At 56.3% G+C, this 22,871-nt stretch overlaps 2 protein-coding genes across 6 annotated transcripts; one reads left to right on the plus strand and one right to left on the minus strand.

Moving 5' to 3' along the window:
• The first annotated feature begins 1,972 nt into the window (after window positions 1–1,972).
• Window positions 1,973–9,799, plus strand: LOC131205025 (tumor necrosis factor ligand superfamily member 10-like). Its single transcript, XM_058196824.1, has 5 exons — window positions 1,973–2,495; window positions 5,623–5,769; window positions 6,044–6,080; window positions 6,257–6,352; window positions 6,799–9,799. The coding sequence occupies exons 1-5, from the start codon at window positions 2,229–2,231 to the stop codon at window positions 7,242–7,244; spliced, it is 993 nt and encodes a 330-aa protein (XP_058052807.1). The 5' UTR covers window positions 1,973–2,228; the 3' UTR covers window positions 7,245–9,799.
• On the minus strand, window positions 8,872–20,933 carry CLCN5 (chloride voltage-gated channel 5). 5 transcript variants are annotated; one of them, XM_058196822.1, is made up of 14 exons: window positions 20,816–20,830; window positions 19,123–19,187; window positions 15,734–15,890; window positions 14,402–14,553; window positions 13,992–14,091; window positions 13,721–13,911; window positions 13,495–13,617; window positions 13,163–13,369; window positions 12,922–13,002; window positions 12,282–12,824; window positions 11,464–11,650; window positions 10,464–10,862; window positions 10,125–10,341; window positions 8,872–9,233 (listed from the first exon to the last, which is right to left on the minus strand). In XM_058196822.1, exons 3-14 carry the CDS (start codon window positions 15,870–15,872, stop codon window positions 9,143–9,145), a joined length of 2,430 nt encoding a protein of 809 aa, XP_058052805.1. In that variant the 5' UTR covers window positions 15,873–15,890; window positions 19,123–19,187; window positions 20,816–20,830; the 3' UTR covers window positions 8,872–9,142. The 5 variants fall into 5 exon arrangements, with proteins under 5 accessions (XP_058052805.1, XP_058052802.1, XP_058052801.1 ...); XM_058196819.1 differs by lacking the exon at window positions 19,123–19,187 and having other exon boundaries at window positions 20,816–20,933; XM_058196818.1 differs by lacking the exon at window positions 20,816–20,830 and having other exon boundaries at window positions 17,635–20,079.
• Between the last annotated feature and the right edge of the window lie 1,938 nt (window positions 20,934–22,871).

Here is a 22,871-nt window from a genome sequence, read left to right on the forward strand (position 1 = left end):
TAGTTTAACAGTGTTGAGGGAATTATTTGTTTAGCAGAGTGATGGCCTTCGGGGAAAAAACTGTTCTGGTGTGCAGTGCTCTATAGCGTTGTATTGAGGGTAGGAGTTGAAACAGTTTATGTCCAGGATGCAAGGGATCTGTAAATATTTTCCTGGCTCTCTTCTTGATTCGTGCAGTATACAGGTCCTCAACGGAAGGCAGGTTGGTAGCAATTATTTTTTCTGTAGTTCTAATTATCCTCTGAAGTCTGTGTTTTTCTTGTTGGGTTGCAGAACCGAACCAGACAGTTATAGAGGTGCAAATGACAGACTCAATAATTCCTCTGTAGAACTGAATCAGCAGCTCATTGGGCAGTTTGAGCTTTCTGAGTTGGCGCAGAAAGAACATTCTTTGTTGTCCTTTTTTGATGATGTTTTTGATGTTAGCTGTCCATTTGAGATCTTGCGATATGGTAGAACCTAGAAATTTGAAGGTTTCTACTGTTGATACTGTGTTGTCTAGTATTGTGAGAGGTAGAAGTATGGAAGGGTTTCTCCTAAAGTCTACCACCATTTCTACGGTTTTGAGTGTGTTCAGTTCCAAATTGTTCTGGTTGCACCACAAGGCTAGTCGTTCGACCTCCCCTCGCCTGCTGCTTACACACAGCCCTGGAGATGAAGCCCTCGGGGCTCTGGGTGCTTTAAAACCACAAGAGACTCATGGAATCTATGTTCAAGCCAGCGGTGGAAGCCAAGGTCATGCTCTGGACCTGCCTGTGCAGGTTCAAGGCTACTGGGAGGACTGATAGGTTAGCCCAGGCACCAAGAATAGCCCTGCACATGTGCCCAGTAGTCTTGCTGCAAATCACATTGGATCCTTTCCCCCCCTTCCCCTCCTCCACACACATTCACTGCACTTCAGGATGACAATGGAATAAAATTGCTTTTGTGAGTTTTTCCCAAGAAGAAAATATTTAACTGAAAACTTTTGGGACTGGGACAGTTTTGCCTCTACAGACACTGACTGCACTTCTTCCTAGAAATGTGCAGGCAGCCCTGAGCAGGCGGCTTCCTGGCAGTGTGTGGGAAGCGCCACTTGGCCTGGCTGGAAAAGTCAGCTGCCTTCCACCCCTCAGCTCCAGAGCAGAATTCCAGGAGGCTCTGCAAGTTCAGGCAGGTGGAGCAGGGAATTCCAGCCTCCCTCCCAACAGCAAAAGGAAGGTCTGTGAAGGGGAGTCTTAACCACACAGCCCTATTAGATGTGTGGATAGCTGCGGGGGTGGAATGATTTTTTAAAAAACAATGAGCTTATCTGTGATTTAGCACTGCTGATACTTTTGGATCGGTTCTACTGACATGACAGGAAACTATTTTTTGCAAACCCTCCCCCACCGCCAAAAGTGTTCTGTGCCAAAGGCAGACTTTATACTGGGAAGGAGCCCTACTCCAGATGTTGGGCTTTCAGCTGGGGCGTCCGGCAAGTCAGGCTTTGTTATGATCAGCAGCATTGCTGTGGTTTCACTGCATAGCCCGAGGGGGGGGGGCAGAAGGGGGCCCTGCTGAGGCTGGTAACCCAGGATGAAGAAACAACAACCAATGACAGGAATAATTCTTTTTCCTTTTAAGTGGTTTTCGCAGGGCTTGATTGTTGATATCCACTGGTTGTAACTATTTGAAGACCTAAACATATTTGCAAATAACTATTTTTCATTGTGAAAGAGCAGCATTAATACCAGAATGACCACAAAAGGGAGAAAACGTTTCTTATAAAAATATTAGCATTGCCAGTGACCGTGATTTTAAGCCCCAGATTGCTTCTGGACTGTTGAAGAAAGAAAAGACAATGTGTACTGCCAACTGAAAATAATAATGTAGCAATTCGATAAAGAAATGAATCAAAGAGAGGGGAATGTAAAATAGTCCTCGCTTATTTCAACCGGCTGCGTTTGGGCTGGGGTCGCGGGGCGTCAAGGCGGCTCTAAGAGCATCCAGAGACCGCTCCTCCCCACCCCCACCCCCACCCCGAGAGGGGCGCCGGGGGAGAGGCGGACCGCTTTGTTTATCCGCCGGCCAGCCCTTCGTTAGACCCGCCCTCCGCACGCTGCCAAGGAGGCGGCCCGCCCGGCCGCCAACAAGCGCTCCCTGCACCCTGCGGAGGGAGCAGCCGCGAGCTCAGACGCCCCTGGGCCGCCGGGCGAGCGCCTCCGTGGCCGGCAGCTGCGCTCGCGCCTTCCCCGCCCGTCCCCCGCATGGCTCCGTGGCGCGGCGTCGAGCTGGCTCCAGCGGCGGCCCCAGCGGGCCAGCAGTACTTTCGCTCGGACAGCAGCGACTCGGCCGCCTACATGCTGGGCAGCCCGAGCGGCTCCGAGCCCGAGCCGGCCACCCGGCCCGAGAAGCGCCGCCGCCGCCAGCGCTGCAGCCCGGTCTGGCTGGTCGTAGCCGCCATGGGCATCGTGGCGCTGCAGATCGCCTCGGCCACGGGCCTCTTCGTCTACTTCACCATGTCCATCGCCAAGGTAGGCCGGGGTGGGGGCGCTCCGGCCGGCCATCGGCGGAACAAAGGAGCGTCGGAACTTTGGGAGGCCCGTGGGCGCCCTTTGCCCGGCCCCGCACCAGGCCGTGGGACGGGCTCTGGGCGAAAGTGCAGGGCGACCGAACGGGCGGGAGGCAAGCAGTCGCCAGGGGAGCGCCAAAGAGTCTCTGGGCGGCTGCAGGAGAGGAGGAGGAGGCGGCTTCGAGTTTTGTCCCGAGAGTTTCCGGACATCAGTCCTAGAGAAGCATTTAGAGTTACGACCTACAAGTCGTTCTATGGCAGGAAGAGAATGCCAGCCCGGAGCTCTTGGCAGAGCAACTTTGGCGCTGGAAAGGGGTTCCCCTCCCTGAAGTGCGCCTGAGTGGGGTGAGGGCTAAGGGGGTACACCTCCACTGAAGCCCATGCAGGAAGAATTGTTCCAGTCCTGGTCAGTAGGTTTTGCTAACAATTTGGAAGCTGCTGATTAAATCTGCAGCTCCAGCGAACTCCTGAATAGCCCAGAAACGATCCTGAGGGCTTAGCAAAGCAAGGAACTGAAAAGCAACACAGAGAAGACCCAATTTGTTTGTTTGGGAAACAAAGAATGAAATGCAACATGTAGGTGGGGGAGCAGCAGGCTTGGAAACAATACTTCTGAGAAAGATCTCGACACAGTAGCAGGTCGCCAGCTGAATGTGAGCCAGCCGGGTGACGTGGCTTCAAGAAAAGAGAAGAAAAGAAAAGAAAAAGAAGGGAAAGCATTGGTTTAATAGAGAAATATAATTTCCAATGATGTCAAGCAGCTGCTTCATGCATTCTACCTTGTTGGAGCCTCCTCCCCTCTGTTTGCAGGCTTGCAGGAGTAGGGCAGAGAGGATCTGGTATGTTCAATGCTGAGAGAAACAGTGCCTGGGGGGTGGAGAGGGGCTTGAGAGAGGTCACAGGGAGAAGGAACAGACCTGTGGGAGAGGCGGAATAACAACAGTTTGAATTTATAGGAAAGCAGATTTCAAGTGGATGTTAGGAGAAAAAAATCCTAATTTGACTGGAAAAGGAAGCCAAATGCGCTGTGTTCCCTTTGCGGGATCTGTTCCTGCAGCCCATCTAATCAGAATGCTCCCTCTGGACCCCTGCCCTGAGCAGGGCTCCAATTGCCTACCTGCCCCCTCCCCCAATCTGTTCCGCACCTCTGAGCTAATCAGAGGGCAATTGGGCTGTGGCCAGGGGCCTGGTGCCCCCAAGGGCAAAGATAAGGAGCAGAGGAGATTGTGGATCCTGCTTTGCACAATCCCTTTCACCTACTCCGTGAGCTGCTCCTCCTCTTCTGAGCCTTGGTTGATGGAAGGAACAGAGGTGTGGGTTCCAGGACAAAAGTATTTGCAAGAGAGACTTGGCCTTGTGTTGGAGCAACACAAACCCACCACCCTGGCTGGAGAAGGAGTGGGGGAGGGGGTTCTCCAGCTCCACCAAGAGGGAGGGTCTGAGCTGCTTCTGCTCACTTCTCCACTGGTTAATGCTGTGGGGGTTCCACTGCTTGGAGGAGCAGACCAGTCTTGGTTCTCAGAGCCAGGAGGAGCCGGAGGACTGTTGAGGGGCAGGGCTAGCATTCACTGTAGCCTCCTTGGGAGGGGACTGAAAGTCACACTCAGGGCCTCACTTCAATCAGATGCTTGGCCCAGAACATTGGAAGACCTGAATGGGGCTCCATGATTTTCAGAGGGGCAAGTCAGCCTTCCTCTTGAGTCAAGGGGTCAGCATATGTCCACTGTGCTGGGCCCTCAAGGTGTAGCCCTGACTTGAGGTAAACTTTCAGTATAATAATTAACCTTGCCGGGAAAGGCACTTCCTTGTCACTTCTTGGAATCTGCCCTTACAACTTTTATAGATCTTCCAAAACAGAAAGTTGCCCAGAGCTGGAGGGAGGTGACCCCCTTTCCCTTTGGCATTTGGGGCTTGTACTGTTGCCTTGGACCCCAAGTAGAAGGCTGTGCAAGGAGAGGCAGCTTCCAGAGCGGTTGTGCTGTGTGCCAGTTTCACAAGCCCTTCGCTCACAATGTTTACAACACTCTTGCAGGCCTTCTCTGCCCAGCCCTCAATCCTGCTATCACTTGGGAGAAAGGGCTTTGCGTGCATCTGCTTGTTTTGCCATAAGGGAAGGATGGGTGTGACCAAAGTTTCCTGAATTAAGCAACTTGCAGGCTTAGTTTGGCTTTCATTTTCTCTTAATTGCTATGCCAAATCTTTGAGGTTGCAGAAACATCCAGGGAGCCTGGGGTGCCAGGAAAGCCTCTCGGATGTGCCCCTCACAGCAAAGCGCAAAGCCCCCCCTCCCACCTTGTCTGTGGCTCTTGAGCACTCCTAGCCTTACTAGTCAGCTAAGTCGATGCTGCAGTTAAGGGGGGCGTTTCCCCCAGGCAGAAGCAGGAACAGCATTCATAGTTGGCTGGGGTTGGGATGCTTCAGGACACTCGGGGGTTAAACGGGAGCCCCACATCTGCAAAAGGATTAGAAGCATCCTGCAGTAGCGAAAAGACACTGGTGGGCAAAGGCTGTTGGGTGCTCCTTACCTTTCTTTGAGTGAGCTCTTTGGGCGGGGGGGTGTCCTTCGGGAGCTCTGGCCCAGGATGTGTGCTGACTGGTATCGCCAGAGCCCAGCAACAATTGTGTGTGCAGTCCTGTTGGGTTGCGCCTCCCTTTGTTTACAGCTGGTGCTGATTTCGCAACACCTGACCCAGTTCCTGGTCTCGGGTTGAGTGCCCAGCATGCCAGCTAGAGTGAGCCACTTTGGGGCTTTTGGGCCAGGCTTGCCCCCTTTGGCTTAACAAAACAACCCTTTTCCATCTGCTGTGGGATCAGGGGGGAATTCATGGCAAGACGAGGGAGGTCCCCAGGTGGCCTGTTCCCACCGAATCCTTTGCCATTTCCAGGGCCACAACCTAATGCCAAGCCTGGTGAGCAAAGATCTCTGCCATGTCCTTAAATGGACGTCTTCATAGCAAATGTGGCAGGGAGGCATCTTTCAGGAAACCTGGAGGCCACCTGCCCGAGTGGACAGAGCAGTGGGAAGCCACCTTTCCCCCACCGCCCCGTTGCTGGGACCCCCACCTGACCCCTCTGTCTTTTCTTCCCAGCTGAAGGCCCAGACACAGGGCATCTCAGAGGAGCTGAGGTGCCTCCAACTGCTCAACAGGCTGCAGGAACTCTCTGAGCTAGAGGAGCTGATGAGCAGCCAGCCGTGCTTCAAGCTGGCACTCGGCATCCAGGACTACGTAGCCATGGTGAGAGACCTCTCCTTTGGGATTCTGGAGCCCAAAACCCTGAGCCCAGTCAAGGAGTGCAGGTCGTGGGTTGCCGGGAGAGCTAAGGGGAGGTGGGGGATTAGGCCAGTCCTCTCCGAAATATGCCCAAGCAGCAGTTCCCCCTGTGGCTGGGCATCCATCCCTGTCCTGTCCACTTAGAGGCTGACCCCATGGGTGGGTGGAATCCAGAACCACCCCCATTGACCGAGTGCTGGACCCTGGCCTTAAGTCTCTTCATCTCATTCACTTCCAGATTACCGAAAATGTCATCCAAAGGAGCGCCCCAAGGGGTGAGTCTGTCAATGGGGGGCAAAGCGATTGGGCCAGACTTGGAGGGGAAGGAGAATCAGTCAGGAGGCAGTTTAAGGGACAGGTTGTTTGCAGACCCCCACCCCCACCACCACCACCCAGATGAATAAGCAGCTCTCCTCCCTCAATCTGCTGCCCTGTGCTCCTTCCTTCCTAGTCAGTGCCTCTCAGAAGCAGAGGAACTCCAGCTGGCAGCTGGCCAGCCGGCCCTTGGCACATCTCACCCTCAGGAGGCCGAGCCCTTCCCGGACAGGTGAGTCTGCAGGCAACTGGCCCTTTCCTTGGCTGGGGTGTCCTGGGGCCTGGGGTGGCTGCACAAGATCCAAGCAGCCTTCACTCACCAAGTGCACCTTCGCAGTTGGTCCTTGCTTGCAATCCTGGGCCCTTCCTTTGCCTGCCTCTCTACAGATGGCAGGTTCCCTTAATGCCAGTGGGAGGGAGGGGTTCTTGGCTGGGCCTTGCTTGGGCTTCTCCTGGAGAGGGGCTGGGGCAGGGCCTGGCTCGAGGGAGGGAAGGAAGGCTGGCTGCATGTGAGCTGTTATCCTTGGAAAGCCTGTGAGGCTGCTGGATTTTTCTCAGCTCTTTGCCCTTGGTGTTCTCATGAATACAGCCCCTCCCTCCCCCATAAAAGCTCCAGGGTTGTGTGTGCATCTCCTCCACCGCCTGGGGTGACTTTCTGGGTCTCCCCACCCCCTCCAGGAGGCCTGGGACCGGAGTTCCAGGACTTGCAGCAGTCCTGCCAGCACCCCATCCGCCACTGGGCCAGCAGGACCATGCATGCCCACCTCCAGAACCTCACCTACCAGGACGGGCAGCTGCAGGTGAGCCAGGCAGGCAAATACTACGTCTATGCCCAGATCTATTTCCGCTACCCCACCGAGGGGGTGGATGCCCGCTCCCTGGGCCACCAGCTGGTGCAGTGCATCAACCTCCAGAGCGTGTATGGGCAGACCATCCTGCTGCTGAAGGGCGTGGGCACAAAGTGCTGGCAACAGGATGCAGCCTATGGGCTCCACGCCCTTTACCAGGGAGGCCTCTTTGACCTCAAAGCTGGCGACAAGCTCTTTGTGTCCGTCTCATCGCTGGATGTCAACTATGACGATGAGGCAGGCAGCTATTTTGGAGCCTTCCGCCTTGATGTGTGACATTGTGGGACTGTGCCCAAGGGAACCGTCTTCCACCCCCCACCCCACGCCCCACGCAGGACCACTGGAGGACGTCTCTGCCCCATTATCACCCTTCATTCTCCCATTAGTGGTAGTGGCCAAGCTGCCTTGGAGGCAAAGGCAGGACGAGAAAGAGGGAGTCTGCAGCTCTCTTGCCTTCTGCAGAACCTGGGAGGCTGCTGGAGCCTCCATTACAACGACATCTCTGAAGCAGCCAGAAAGACGCTGAAGCTGATCTGAGCCCGGCTCTACCCGAGCAGGCCGGCTGGCAACTGCTAGCCTTCTGGCTCTCTTGGACATGCCCCGGTGCCTTCTGCTGCAGACCCCTCCTCTGCGTCCCTACACGCAACCCTCTTCCCTCCCCACTGCCTGCCCTCTTCTGGTCATTCCAGCTGAGAAATGTGGGACTCCCTCCCGCCCTTCTGTGCACATGTCTGCGCACGGAGCAACCTGCTCCTGTGCCTCAAGGAAGCTGAGCTGCTCGCACACCAAGCAGCACGTCACAAGTCAAGAATTCTTGCCAGGACAAGAATGTAGGTCAGTGGGTCACCTGAGCGAGTGAACGAGCACCACCAGGGAGACACAGGGCACATCTTCCCACTACTCTCCCTGCACACACATTGGGCGTGACCCTGAATGGCATCACCACTTAGCATGCCCCAGCCAGAGCTGGCTGACCTGGAGCAACCCATGCTTGTGCCAGCAGCCAAACATTTCCCTAACCCTTCCAGGGGGAGGCTGGTCTTCGGGTCTTGGCTGGTTTCCTCAGGAGATTCCCCAGGCCGGGTTGTAGCAGGAGCTGCATCCACAACAGGCGCAGGTTCCATCTGGCTTTCGTTTATTTGTGGCTTAGTATTTTGCATGCCCTCCATTGGTCAGCACATGGTTCAGTGCACTGCATTCACCTTGACTGGCTTAATTCAGTCGCCAGACTCTGTGGGTGGAGGCAAAGCAACAGGCGGCCATTAGGAATACCGAAAGGGCGGGGAAGGGCAGTACAGGAAGCACCCTGTTTCCAACCGGTATGAGCCCCACATCTCAACCAGGGCACCAGGCCTTGACTTGACATCCTCAACCTCTTCTGGTTTCTCTGAAATACAACGCCCATCCTAGCCTAGGCTGTCAGCCACAAGTCCTGGCAATGTGGTGCGTGAACCTGGCCCGTTCAATCCCGGGCCCAGACTCTTCTTCCGTTCCAGCCTTGAACCCTGCTCAGCCAGGCCCAGGCCTCTTGCCCCCCTTGCCTGGGTGCCCAAAGATGGGGATGCCTGAAGGCAGGAGGAAGCTGTTCCCTGGGGCAGCCCCAGGCCAGGTGGGCTGGGCCAGGCATAGTCAGCAGTGCTGCTCCTCCTGGGAGGAGGCAACAACAGGAGGCGGCCCTGGGGGTTCAGCTGGTTGGCTTGGGGTTATCTGGTGCCACTTGGGAGGAAGCGGGAAAAGGAGCCAGCAAACATGATGCTCTGCTCTCACACTCTAGGGCTGGGAGGGCAACTTCAGCCAAAACTGACCTTCCGGCCATTGCCCCACCATGCCAATTCAGACAGGTTCCTCTCCCTACCTCCCCCCCCCCACCCTTTGGGTAAGGCAAGAAGCAGCCGCTGCTGACTCAGTTATATCGTTTCTTTTACTCTGGCGTGGAACCTCCTTCCCAGCGCAGCTCCCAACAAGGCTACAATCAGGCTCCCCGAGAGAAGACGACTTTCCACAGATTATATAGTGCAATTGGTTATCTTGTAGAAAAAAATAAAACATGATTATCGCTTGCTCCACATGGAGAAACTGAGGACAGCTGTGAGTCCTCCATAAAGGGAGGCAAAGCTTAGGTCCCTCTGGCCAAGGTCCGTGGGGCAGAGTAAAACCTCTGGCCCCTCCCAGCTTCAGTTGAACAAGATCGAGTCTGGGTCCTGGTTTGCCATCTGTGCTATGTGCTTCAGTACATCCTTTTTGGTAATAATCCCTAGCAGCTTCCTGAAAGAGAGAGAGACGCCATTGGCCTCAGGGGAGAACTGGGACTCCCTTCGGCCCCCGCGGTCAGTTCAGCCAGGATGGGGCCCTTTAATACCCCAGGAGCCACCTGTGATCCCAGCAGATGGAGGGAGAGGCAACTATAACAGGAAGCAATACATAAAGAACTACAATGGAGGTAGAACATGAGAGAGAATGATACAGTAGGAGAAGAGATACACGCCCTCTAATGGCCTCCTTTATATAGGCAGCTTCTTAAAGGGCAATAACCCTGCTGACTCACCCTCAGTCTTAAAGGGATGGTCAGCTTTAAATCATCAATACTTTAACACTTTTCCACTCAGCCCAGAGTGTATCCCACTTGGAGGCTCCTTGTCATGAGAGCTCCTTTTGGGCACTGGCTTCAGCAAGGGGCCCTTGACCAGGCCTGGCAGAGGAGCTTCAAATGGGGCATTTTCAAGAGCTGCTCCTCTGGGCTCCCCTGAATTCCTCACCAGCCTTTCCAGCAGTGGAGAATTTTGCTATCAGCCATGTATAATTTGTATATACAATATATTTTTTCATTACTATTGAATTGTCCTGCCTTTCATTTTGAAGTCCTAAAGCAAACACCAAGAGCCTCCCCAAACCAGGCGGGGCCTGGCCAGCTAAAGTGTTTCCACCCCTTCATTGGATATGCAACCTACCCCGTTCTGCTCCCTTGGAGAGGACCTTGGAATGGGGGCATTTCACCAGCTGCAGTGCACTTATCTGCTGGCCACCCCAATCTCTTGCCCCTCTGCCCTCCTTCACGAGGCTCCAGAGAAAGACCGCCCTCCCGTCACTCTAAGCCGAAACAAGCAGGGCAGCAACGCGAGGGAAGGATGCTCAGCAGAGGCCCCTTCCCCTTCTCACCCATTGTGTGTGACCAGGCACTGGCGCAGCCCCAGTTTTCGGAAAATGTCCACCACGATTTCCATGGGGGTTTGGTCTGTCACAGTGAACGGGCTGAGGTCGAGAAGGCTCCGCAGCTTCAGCATGGAGGGGGAGCAAGGTGGCAGTGGGGGGCAGTGGTCCGTGAAATAAATAACTGAGCTGCTGACAATCCCTTCTTGCTTCTTCCGGGCACTCTCTGGGGGAGGGAGGGAGAAAGAGAGTAAGAACTGGGGTGGGGGGCGCAGCCCATAGCCAGCCTCCCGGGAGATGGAGACGACCACATCTCTGCACTGCCAGGGTGCTTCTGGGCCTACTCACCAATGGAGATGACCAGGTCTCGCCTGAGGACGAAGCCCACGAGGCGCTGAGACTCCCTGGACACCACTACAGGGTAGCCGCTGTAGGTGGTCTCGTTGATGATGGCCTCCACGTCCTCCACCGTCATGCTGTCCTGCGTCAGCACCGTCAAGGCGGGATGGCTGCGCCGGGGGCGCATGACGTCCATGGCCAGGGTCTTGTGGGTGAACTCCTCCTTGGCCTCCAGAAAGGGGTAGCCATTCAGGCGGATGTGGGCGTCATAGATGCCCTCCCGGCCAATGGCATCTGCCACCCACTTGCTGGTCATGGCAGCCGCCATCAGGGGCACGATGTACTCCAGCCCTCCCGTCAGCTCAAACATGATGACCACCAGGGAGACGGTCATGCGGGTCACTCCACCTGCAGGAGCCAGAAAGTTGTGTGAGCAGGACACCTGCCCGTCCCGAGCATCATCCTGGCATGTCCCCTGGTTGCCTCCGAGCAGCTGGGCAGAGCTGCAGTGACCCCTTTCCTGAGCCTGAACTCCCTCCCAGGAACAACAACTTAAAAAGGACAGAAACACAGAGAAAGACTACAAAGGGATAAAAGCAAAGAATAATAAAAGGGCAAGAAGACCCTATCTAAAGAAGCGACTGCCAATCTTCTTGGCACCGGGGTTGAGGCTTCGCCTGCTGCCTTGTCTTCCCAAAGAGAGGCCTTTAAATCAATAGATCATGAAATCAAACAGTTCACTTCTATTGGCCAGGAAGGCTGAGGTTGCTCTGGTCTTCAGCTCAATGGTCCACAACCGTCGTGCTGAAAAGCCTCTTTATGGGCTCAGACCTGTTTGAGGGTAGTGGTGGGGGGGTGAGAGCAGCCCTGTCCCGTCCCCTCACATTTACCTCCATTTAAAGGGAGCTGCTTGCTGCCCTTTCGGCCACAACTGGTCTGCAACTGGGGGGTGGGGGGGAGCAGCTGGAAATGCCCAGGTGCCCAACCTCTGGGAGGAGCTCCTACTCACCCAGGCAGGCAGCAGCCCCCACCATGGCATAGAGGCCAGGCGTGATGCAGTCGGCGCCAGGACTGCACCAGCCCTTGAAGATCAGCCAGTCGTGATGGTGATAGGCCAACTGCTCCATGCCCACGCCCAGCAACCGGCCTGCAATGGCCCCCACCGCCATGCTGGGGATGAAGAGGCCCGATGGCACCTGCAAGAGAAGCTGGCGTCAAATGGCAACCTCACCTCATCTCTGGGCCAGTCTGTGCAGAGACCGGCCCCCAGGAGGCCTCGAGAGCCCCCCTCCTCCTGCCTCACTGCGCCCCCTCAATCGAGGAGGGGCAAGGAGGCCTCAACTTACATCAGGAACTGAAATTTCCCTTGTTAGCCCTCGTGGCCTTAAGTCGAATCAGACCTGATGTTGTGACCATTTTTACAGTGGTCATTACTGAATCATAGTGGTTGTTAAGTGAATCCAGCTCCCCCAATGGGGGTTTTACGCTAGAAATCAGAACACTCTGCCAATCACCATCGGAGGCTGCATTGGCTAGAAACGCAGGTGCCCAAACTGAAACTACTCCTGCAGGGGCACTGCAACAGGTTGTAGGTCACTTTTTATAAGGCAGTCATAACTTTAAATTGTCATTAAACGGTCACAAGTCAAGGATTACCTGCATGTCAGACTGTTCCTGACGCAAGAAACCAAAAAGTCTCACTGCTCTGGAGGGAGATTGGGGCAGGGCCCGAGCCCCCCAACCGGCCTCCCTCTCCTGGCTTCCTGCCCAGCAGCCCCCTCGCCCTTCCCCAGACAGCCACTCTCAGGGGGGCTGTGCCCCCCTCACCTTCATGCCAAAAGTGAAGATGGTGATGAAGATCTTCAGCAGGAGAGCAAGCATCAGCTGCCAGGTGGCTACGTGGAGGCCCGGCCCAGCAGCCCGGTCGGGCAGGTCGTCCCCCTGGGTGCTGTTGGGGGCACTGAGGTAGTCGCAGAGCTGGGAGGAGTCCAGGAGGCTGCAGTCATTGAAGAGCTCCGAGATCAGCTCGCTGGTGCTCATGCGCGTGTACTTATTGGGGAAGGCCAGCAGGGCAGTCAGGGCCGTCACCACCAGCACCTCCAGCACCGGGTAGCGGCCTAGCTTGGTGGTCTTGCGCCGCCTGCACCAGGCGATGTTGCTGCGGATGAAGAAGGCCCCCCAGAGCCCCCCAAAGATGCCCAGCAGGATGAAAGGCGCCAGCTCCAGTAAGTGCCAGGGGCTGTGGAACTCCACGTAGAAGAGCACCAGGCGGCTGTTACCGAAGGGGTTGATGGAGCGCAGGGTGAAGGCCGCCACCAGCGCAGCGAAGAAGGAGCGCCAGAGGGTCTTGAGCGGGAAGTAGTAGCTCACCTGCATCAGGGAGAGGGAAGGGACCCGCTCAGCCGCCCGCTCACCCTCTGCACAGGGGCAGTCCTCGGAGCAAGGCCCAGGGGGAGGTTCTCCTTACCTCTTCCAGACTGAACAGGACACCTCCAATGGGAGCACCAAAGGCCACCGATACGCCGGCGGCCGCAGCAGCCGACAACACCTGAATGGAGAGCAATTATCATCAGCGGCCTGGGGCCAAAGAGGCCAGGAACAGCAGCCCCCAATCCTTCTCCGCCCCTTGAGCAAGATGTGGGCAGCTCGTGACTGTTCCCGTGTCTGTGCCAGGCCTAGACCGAACAGCAGCCCACCCCAGAGCTTACTTCCCGGCGCTTGGCTTCATTCTTCCGGTACTTGGTGAAGAGGTGGCAAAGGATGTTGCCGCAGCAGCAGGCGACGTGAACCAGGGGGCCCTCCTTGCCCAGGCTCAGGCCCGACGAAACGGCCAGCACCAGGGTGACTGTCTTGATGAGCAGCGTCCACTTGCCAAGGTAGCCTCGGATGATGAAGCCGCTGAGGATGGTTTTGATCTGGAAGGCCAAAAGGCCCCGTGGGAGTCCAGGCAGGAGCCCTTGGGACTGCAACCCAGCCCTGGGAGGGAGGGAGGGGGGGGCAGAGGTCCCAGACCCCCAGCGTCGGTCGCGAGCGGACTCACCTCTGGGATCCCCGAGCCACAGGCGTAGGGAGCAAAGCCCCGGACGAGCAAGACAGCCAGGAAGGAGAAGAGCAGTGCCCAGAGGACATAGAGGAAGTAGTTCAGGATGTAGCCCAGGGCTCCCTGTCAGGGAGAGAAGTGGGAGGGCGGCCCATGAGATCTCTGGACTGACCTGCGGGGCTGGCTCGCTACCCTGGGACAGGGATGCCTCCCATCCGATGCGCACCCCCTCCTCTCTGCCAGTCAGCAGCTGCGCCCAGGTCCTCCACTCGGGGCACTTGTCCCTGTCCTGGAAGGTGGTCTGGGGCGAGTTCCAGCAGCAATGCTCGTGGTTGTACCAGAAGCCGTTCAAGCAGACCCCCTCCTTCAGATCCGTCATCCAGTGGGCAGTGATGTCAATCAGACCAGCCAGCGCTCCTGTGGGCAGAGAAGGTCGCCATAGAAGGGGAGGGGCTTGACCGAGACCCCCGCTCTGCCCAGCAACTCCGGCCCCTCACCTGCCCACAAGCCGATGAGAAGCATCAACAGCCATCCTGAGAAAGCGTCACTGACGCTGTGCACCAAGGCCCAGGTGGACTCCTTGCTTTTATTGGCGATCTAGGGAGGGGGAGGCGTTTAGAGGCAGGCTCCTCATCCCACCCCCCACGTGGAGCCTGTGTCTAGGATCAGGGAGCTCCCTGGGGTGTGGGGAAGCCACAGTCCCCCTAGGCACAATGCAGAGCAGAGCAGCGGCTGCCTTCTCCTCCCTCCCTCCCTCCCTCCCTCCCTCTCTGCCCAGCACATTCCACCCGCCAGGCCTCCTAAGCACCAGGGAGACATCGGCCTCTTCCCAGCTGTGCCCCTTGCTCACGCACCTTGCCAGCCCTCCCACTGGCCACAGTCCCCACCCAGAGGACGTCCGACTGACCTCTCGGTGCCGGTCGCGGTCTCGAGACTTCTCCCGCACCCAGTCAATGGTGTTGAAATCTTCATAGGTCCCCACACCCGGGAGCGGCTCCTGCAGGAAGTCCATCACCTGCCTCGGTCCGTTCATCCCACCTCCGTTGTACGAGGAGAAACCTGCAGGGGTCAGGAGACGCCACCTCGCTTTCCTTCCCATTGTCGCCACAGGACGGAACGCAAAGTCCCAGGAGAACAAAGGTGTCTCCGAGGAGCCGAGTTAATCTTTAAGCAGCTTCACAGGAGAGGAAGGGCGGGGGCAGTAAAATGGCTGCAGGAGAGCTGAGCCTCTGGCTGAACAGTTTTGTTCGTTAAAGTGAGTTCTGGCTATTAACAGCCCCTTGTAGTGAAGCTGCCTGCCAGGTGCCAACTTTCTGCTTCCCTGCAGCCCATGGAGACACTAAGAAGGGCCCGGGGGGCTTTGAGGAAGAGCCTCAGGATCTAACAGACACCAAGCCATAGCTTCCACCAGAGGCGAGGACACCTGGCCCGGTCAGCGCAACGTTTCCATCTGTCCCATTCTTTGCCAAAACTCGGTCCCCCTCTAAAGGGCAGGAAATGGGGATTGGGTTGGATGGACAGGTGGGCTTTCTTCCTTGGGCTTCCTGTTCCCATGCCAGGTGGGATAAGGGGCCAGTCAGCTTAGCTCTGCTTCCGTGGATTCCTACACAGGATCGGGGCCAAACTCGGCCATCAGGTTTCTGCTCCCAGTGCGCCAGGCAAGGTCTGGAAGCTGACCCTTCCTTGTCTTAATGTCCGGCGGAAAGCCTCTCTCTGCTTGTTCATAAAATCTAGGGAATTCCCAAGAGTTTGGGATCAGCTGTTGAGGAAAACCAAGGAGCCAATGTGGCCTCCTGCTCCTCTCTCCGTGCAAGACTCTGGATGGCTTTGGGGAAACTGGGAGCACACCCCAACAGGACGCCTCCATAGCTTGGGATGAGCAAAGGTGTGGACAGCCCTGGTGCAATGTGGGAAAGCTCTACTGCAAGCCATGATGCCACAAACATCACCAAACCTTCAGGTGGAGCTGAAGGGCCCCAGCAGAGATGCTGATTTGGTGACTTCCTTCTTAAAAGTCTGCCCAAGGGACAGGAACACCCCATCCCCAAACCTTCCCGGTCAGGCAGGCGTGTGAGCCCCTCCCCAGGCTGAGGCTGCATCTCTCTTCCACTCGGTCAGCACTCAGTGTGGACTCAACAGCCAGCCTCTCCTCCTCTCCACACAGCAACAGTGCCTCAGCTGAGCCAGGGGAGCCGCGTGACACCAGGGGAAGCATCGCTGGCTGGCTGGCTCAGGTTACCTTCCGCCATCTCTCTGTCCAGGGGAGGGACATCATCTGCCATGGAGAAATCCAGCATTCCTCCTGCCACCTCCACCAGGTCTTCATCGCTGCTGCTGCCACCCTGGAGACTCCCAGGCCGGAAACCCGTATGATTCATGGCCGGAGGGCACTACACCTGCAATGGGAAGCAGGGATTACTTCTGCTGAGGCGGCCCGGCCTGGCCCCTGAGCCTCGCACCGCCAGATCCAGCCCCTGGCTCACCTCACCCAGCAGCCAGTTCTCTCGCCAACTGCCCCAGGAAGCCCACAGGTCCCCCAGCAGCCGGCCCTCAGAGGGCAAGGCCCAGGACTCCCTTCATCGGCTCAGCCCCCCTTGAAAGTCAGCCATGCTGGTCCTCCAGCCAACAGAAGCCCAGGCTGCATAAGGAACCCAAAGAATGGCCTCTATTTGGTTATTTGGGAAAGGGGAAAATAGCCTCGATACGGACACTTTAGCCATACCAGGCACCATCACCTCCCCTCTCACTGGCCGCCTTTCTAGACTCCCCACCCAAAGGAGAGACACCTGGCAAATCTCCATCAAAAGCCCCCCGACTTGGCTGCATTCGTGGCACACCAGGGAAGAAGAGACAGTCAAGGGGCCGAGAGGAGAAGGGGCTCCATGGTTGGGGGGCATTTAAAAGCTGCCTCTGGAAGCATCTTGAGGGAGACTTATCTAAGATCGCATAGATCGGGGAGGGGTGGGGGGGAAATGGGACACCTGACAGGTGATTCCCTCATTGCCAAGGACTGAAGAGCTGGAGAGGATAAGAAAGGGAAGAAAGATTGCTGTAAAATGGAAAAGATGAAATGGAAGAAAGACAACCCCGAACACGTTTGAATGCATCAGGATAAAAATTGAATTAGCTAAAAAACAATAAAAAAGAATATATTTTAGTTAAAATGCAGAAACTTGAACTTGAGGGAAGAAGAGACAGTCAAGGGGCCGAGAGGAGAAGGGGCTCCATGGTTGGGGGGCATTTAAAAGCTGCCTCTGGAAGCATCTTGAGGGAGACTTATCTAAGATCGCATAGATCGGGGAGGGGTGGGGGGGAAATGGGACACCTGACAGGTGATTCCCTCATTGCCAAGGACTGAAGAGCTGGAGAGGATAAGAAAGGGAAGAAAGATTGCTGTAAAATGGAAAAGATGAAATGGAAGAAAGACAACCCCGAACACGTTTGAATGCATCAGGATAAAAATTGAATTAGCTAAAAAACAATAAAAAAGAATATATTTTAGTTAAAATGCAGAAACTTGAACTTGAGGGCGAAAGAAGATGTGGTTTATATAAATAAGCACAGAAGCATTAAGATTGTGATTAAAATATGGTAAAGAATATTTTGGCAGAAATTGTAACCGAGTAAAATATATCTGGATATGTTAAGGTGTATAAGATATGACATGGTCAATACTCTGTTCATAAACAATGTGTGTATGGGGGGGGGGGGATCAATAAAAATTGATGGGAAAAAAAAGGATTGAAGAGCTGCAGCGTGAAACATGAGTGAGGCAGTCAGGTGAGAAAGGCTGGAAAGCCAAAGCAGCTCCACCAGCTCTACCTCTCACCAACCCCCAGCCCAGCCATAGGCATTCCCTCCCTCCCCCTTTTGGAAATGCCTGCCTTCTGCTTCTGGGCCAAAGTCTAAGCAAGGCTGCCCCCGTGCGGTGGATGGGAAGGGAGCAGGAAGTGGCAGGGGAGGGGTCCCAGACAGGGCTCCCTATAATGCACACGTACAGCTCCCTGCCCGCCCCCCCCCCCGCCTCCCCAGTGCAGAGGAGCGAATTGGCAGGCAGGGCAAGGGAGAGACCTGGCACCCAACAATCTCAAACAGCTGCCCTTCTGCTTTAGAAGGATCAAATGCTTCGCCAAAGCTCACCGAGGAGGGGGGCCTTCCGCCGTAGTACAGACCTTGCGGCTGCCACGGAACAGGGAAGAGGGAGCAACCAGGCCTGGCTGGACAGCAGGTCAGCAGCCTCTTTAGCCAAACTAATCCAGCTGTGGCTCTACTTGCAGGAGGAGTGTTTGGGACTCCAGAGGGGAGGTTTCACAGGAAGCAGCTATTCCGTCACAGTGAAAGGGGGACGTTGCCCTGGCTACTTACAGGGCATATATGAAGGCTGCCTGCAATGGGGAGAGCTCTGGGGCTCTCTCAGAGCTGGGCCAAACTAGGACGGAACAGGTCCTCCTTCCCCAGGGAAGCGCCTCTCGCCCTCTCTGCCCTGGTGGGCTCCAGACGCCCCCTCTCACTTGCTTCAGGGGCCAACTCACACAGTTGCCTGGATCAGCAGTGACTTGGCAGTCGAACATGCAAACCTTTGTACTCCCGAGCAATTTCACAATAGGGATATTCCACCAAGAGCACTTGGTCAGAAGTTGTTCACCCAACCACCCAAACAGCTGCAGTACTTCTGGAGCTCTTGCGTAAACAGATTTTGAAACAGGCAGCCATTAATTATACACCTACCCATTTATCTAGGAAAGCTGAGCCTGAAAAATCAGAATTTTGGGCCAGAACCCTTTTCAAGATCTGGACTTCCTGAGCTTAAGAAGGGCGTGGAGAGAAAGGAACGGGCGGCTCCAGGAGAAGCCGGATGAAGAGTATCGGAGGCCACTAAGTCAGAAGCTTCCAACTGGTCAAAACGATCGAGGCCAGCAAGGTCTGAGGAGGAGAAGCTAGGGGTCTATTTCTGGACAGGGTGAGCCCCCTGCCAGCTGGGCAGAATCAGGCGGCTTTTCGGCAGTTGGGGAGCAACTTCTCTTGCTCCGTCTACCAACCCAGAGCAGCAAAAGTCACAGGGGCCTGTCAGTATTCATGGGGACCCAGGCAACATCCAGCTCTTGCTGGGAGTTACAGCTACCAGAGCAGGTGCTTAGGAGCCCCGGGCCTATGGCCAAATGCGGTGCCCGTGAGTTTGGCTTAAAGTCATAGGCAAAGTACCCAGCTTCACCACCTGCTTTTCGGGGGTGGGGCGTACCTTTACAAGATCCCTTTCCTAGGAAGGCTGCCTGGCCCTGAAGGCCAGGCTCAGCTTTATCTCCTCAAAGCTTTCTGACCTAACCAAGTAACCCACAATATGCATCAACATCACAGTCCAAGTACAGCCTCTGCTTAATGCCTGGACTCATTAAATCGACATTAAAAGACCAGGTGATCTCAAGATCACATGTCCACATAGCTCACCATGCTAACCACGTAAATGCCCTCGGGATCTGACCCTACAACTGGAGCCAAACTATCCAAGGGCAAAGCAGACGTAAATCCAATGTGCATATTTTGGGCCTGCGGAAAGGTTTGTTCTCGTGGTCGGGGAAAAGCAGCCGAGCCCACAAACAGTTCAGACCTAACGCTGTATACAGTACTCACATCTGAAGAACAGTCAGCCTAAAAAGTTTCCACAGAAAGGAGCAGTTTGGTTTCCAGGGAAGGGACTGAAAAAACAGAACAGAAAGTGTGTTTTCCTTGAAAATGTCTAGTTCCCCTTCCAAGAAGCGGGAGAACTGACTTCCTTCTTCATGCTGAGTAAGGACAAATCTGCATTGCAGCCAGTCCGTCTGAGTCAACAGGGGCTTTGCTTCCCTTGCCTATTTCTCAGCAGAAAGTACAAATTGCCTCCATCTGCTCAGGGACGCTTGACCTTTGACATCTCTGCAAGGGCACGAGAGACAGATGTCACTACCCCATCTGGACCTGGCCAGGTTTAAGGGCTTCCCAGGAAGAAAAAGGCACACGAACCGCACCAGAGAATCTGGAGCAATCCAGTCTGTGGAGAAAAGTGGATTCTCTCCCTAGTCAGAAGCTTAGGGACAAACTGAGAACAGCTGCTGGGAGGGAGAAGCACCATTGGGGCCTGCTGCTCTTCCACTGTCAACAGTGGCCAAGGGAGCTGGCAGGCTGCGCCCATCCTGGAGTCAGGATCACGTTCCGGATCCCGGAAGGCCTTTGGTTTTCCCACAGTCAACCCAGCACCTCTTGGCAAACTGAGCTGGAAACAGCTGGACCTCAAAAGTACTTGGCATGGCATGAGGGGGGCGAGGAAGAGAGCCCTCTACATAGCCTTTCAGATGGACACCAGGGATTGCCCGCTGAAAGGGTAAGGCAAGGCCCCTGCTGGCCTCCCCTAACCCTAACCCTAAGTAGCTTTACCCTCCAATGGGATTTTTCCATGTATTTTACCTGGGAAGATAGAAAAGCCTGCCTGAAAAAGTCTGCACCCTTCTAAGCATACTGTTGCGCTAGGAATTCAGTGGCATCATCCATGCTCTTCGACTTCATGGGGACCTAAGCCTAACCCGCCAGCGATTTGGGCGCACTATGATCCAGCCGGGGAAAGCCAGCTAGTCTGTGCCATCCGGAGGCCCTGAGCCTCCAACTCTCCCCAGAGCCAAGTGGCTGGGAACCCCCCAGGCTGCTGGCACTTTCGGAAGGGCAGCCCTGCATCCCTGGGCACAAGTCAAAGGGTCCGGAGCTGCCAGGACAGGCTCCTTGCCGCCCCTCCCCACGGACCTCCTCCTCCTCCTCCTCCATTGGGAAGCGTCCCGGCAGGGAGGCCGCTCTTCCCCAGCCGTCCCAGGCCCCACAAAAAGCCCGCGGGGCACAGAAGCCCCGACGCGGATCCTGGGGTGCCCTCGCCGGCCAGGCTCCACGCACAGTCCCTCGCCGTGGCGGCGCTTCCTCCCCGGCCGGTCTGCGGGTTGTGGGCGGGCGAGCGAGCGAGCTCAGCCGCGGCCGTGGCCGAAAAGGAGCTCGCGGGCCGCCCAGGAAGCGAGCCCGGCCAGCGGAGCAGCCCGCCCGCCCGCCCGCTCGGCCTCTCTGGGAGACTCCCCCCTTCCTGCCCTTCGGGCTCCGAGACGCGGCGGGAAGCCCCAACCCTCCGGCCACCAGGCAGGACAGCCCGGGGCCCCCGCGGGACGGAAGGGAAGGCGCGGCGGACACCGGCCTCCCGCTCGCAGCCCCCGCACCCGCCGCCAGGGGCTCCGCGGGCGGGGAGGGGCAGCGGCCGGTCCAGTCCCGCGGTCTCCGGAGTTCGGGGGGTCCCGACGCGGCCTTCGCCCCTCACCTGCGCGGCGCCGCCGGGGCTCCTCCTCCTCTCAGCGGGCGGGCGGCCACCGTCCAGGCGAGGGCGGCGCCATTGGGCTGCGCGGGGAGGAGCAGGTCACGTGACGCCCGGAACAGCCCTCCGACGGGCGGCCCCGGAGCCGCCATCTTGGTTTCGGGCGCTGTCCGGCCGCGTGTCGGCGCCCCCTCGCGGCCGCTCTCGGGGCTGCTTCTAGGACGGGCGGAGCGGCGTCCCACCGCGTGGCGCCCTCCGGACGGATCCGTGGCCGGCGCTGGGCTCCCTCGGGGGGGGGTAGTCGGGGGAAAGGCGGGAGCCGCCGCCGTTTCTCGCCGTCCCGCAGAGCCGGTTGCTGCAGGGCCCTCCGCTCCAGCCTCCCCCGGGAAAACGATGCTCTGAGAGACCGCCGGTCGCGCCGGCTTCACCTGGGGAAGCCGAGCAGGAGCCGAAATTCCTTGTGTGCTCCGCCTGCCGGATAACTCCCTTTTCCCCATTGCGTTCCCCTGGATGCGCCCTGGAGCTGAGCTGCGGGCCCCTGGCGCTCTCCGTCCCGAAGGGCTGCGGCAAGAGGAGGCTGCCTTGGGAAACTCTCCGCCTTTGTCCCCTGCAGGCTCCCCCGAAGTGGGAATCGGGCACGGAACCTGCGCGGAGAGGAAGGAGACGCCGCCGTTGCTCCAGCTGCACCTGATGCGACTCCTGCCAAGAGGCATGGCAGGCAGGCAGGCAGCAAATGCTAAAACATCAAAGGCTACCTAAGGGACCTTCACTCAGAAACCATCTAGTAATCCGGTCTGCACATGTCACAAACATCTAAGGACAGAGGCCACTTGGACTCATCCCTTCGTGGCCTCCATCTACCACTCCCAGGTTAAAAGGAAGGAGGTCAGGCTGAGCATTTGCCCAAAGCTCTTTTTGGGGCCCCGTTGAACTCATCTGTTGGGTCCCCCTCGGAAAGGAGGATAAAATCAGACCTGGATTTCCCACCCACCCCACCCTGGATGAGAATCTACATGGCTCTCCCATGTTTGGCCCACCGGAGGGGAGAGGAGGGGGGCTCTGAGTCACAGAGAGCAGGGGGCTGCTGAGTTTCACTTTCCCTGCCACCAAAGCTACTTTCTTTGGACAAGAGGGATCTGCATCATCCTGAAACTCCCCAGGGAACCGAAAGAGGAACCCATGCCTCCCTCCCCCCTTACCTCCAAAGAGCCTTGTGATGCAGGTCAGCTGAGAGAGCCTGGTTGGTCACCACACGCTTTCTTTCTCCCTCTTGACCCCTGAATGCCACACCAGGCACTCCTGTTCTGCTCATTGGACTGAAGGCCGGTGTGTCATCATTTCTCACCAATTTTTTTCTTTTAAGACGGGAGACCAGTGAACCCTGGGCACCTCTGTTCTATGGCTGCTGTTTGCCATGGAAGGCCCCAGGGTTGCTCACTGCCTCTTGCAACTTCCTGGCTCTTCCTTACTCATGGAGGCTGAGGTCACTGCAGTGGTCTAGCCACATCCTTGTGAAGGAGGTTCAGAGAGTCCAAATACGGGTTGCCCTGGGGAGCAAAATGGGGTCAGGGTGGGACCAAGAGAACCAAAACAAAGAAGCCCACACGTCTTTTTCTCACCCTTTGTATGCCTCCAGTGACGGTCTCCTTCTTGCAAATTTCCAAAAGAGGATTGGACAGGAAGATGGTTTGAATTGGAACTATTTCAGGCACCCATTCTTCCACCAACAGAACTTAACCTGAAGTATTTTCATATAGTGTTTTTCTTTTACTCTCTCCCATACTGTTAACAAACCATTCCTTACACACAATGTCTCTGGAAGTATCCATATATCCTAATTTTCCTGTACCATAGAAAAGCATGCCAACCTAATTGCAAATCATGTCCTTCCGAAGTCAATAATCTTGTATTTCTCAATAAAATCCATTCTTTAACCCAAGTTAAAATCGCCGCTTGGTGGTAGAGTTCCCAATTTGGTAGGTTGAACCCTCCTCTAGTTCTAGAATCTTGGAGCAGCTTAAAATTAATTCTTGCCTTTTTTTTCCTTATCATATATATATTT

The sequence above is a fragment of the Ahaetulla prasina genome, chromosome 11 (assembly GCF_028640845.1).
Source record: "Ahaetulla prasina isolate Xishuangbanna chromosome 11, ASM2864084v1, whole genome shotgun sequence".
NCBI lineage: Eukaryota > Metazoa > Chordata > Lepidosauria > Squamata > Colubridae > Ahaetulla > Ahaetulla prasina.

Coding starts and splice junctions, on each gene's coding strand:
- CLCN5 (XM_058196819.1), bottom strand. CDS start 15,872: ATGAATCATACGGGTTTCCGGCCTGGGAGTCTCCAGGGTGGCAGCAGC. Junction 13,912..13,991: donor TCTCATCGGCTTGTGGGCAG/GTGAGGGGCCGG, acceptor CTCTGCCCACAG/GAGCGCTGGCTGGTCTGATT. Junction 12,825..12,921: donor TCCTGTTCAGTCTGGAAGAG/GTAAGGAGAACC, acceptor TCCCTGATGCAG/GTGAGCTACTACTTCCCGCT.
- LOC131205025 (XM_058196824.1), top strand. CDS start 2,229: ATGGCTCCGTGGCGCGGCGTCGAGCTGGCTCCAGCGGCGGCCCCAGCG. Junction 6,081..6,256: donor CCAAAGGAGCGCCCCAAGGG/GTGAGTCTGTCA, acceptor CTTCCTTCCTAG/TCAGTGCCTCTCAGAAGCAG. Junction 6,353..6,798: donor GCCGAGCCCTTCCCGGACAG/GTGAGTCTGCAG, acceptor CACCCCCTCCAG/GAGGCCTGGGACCGGAGTTC.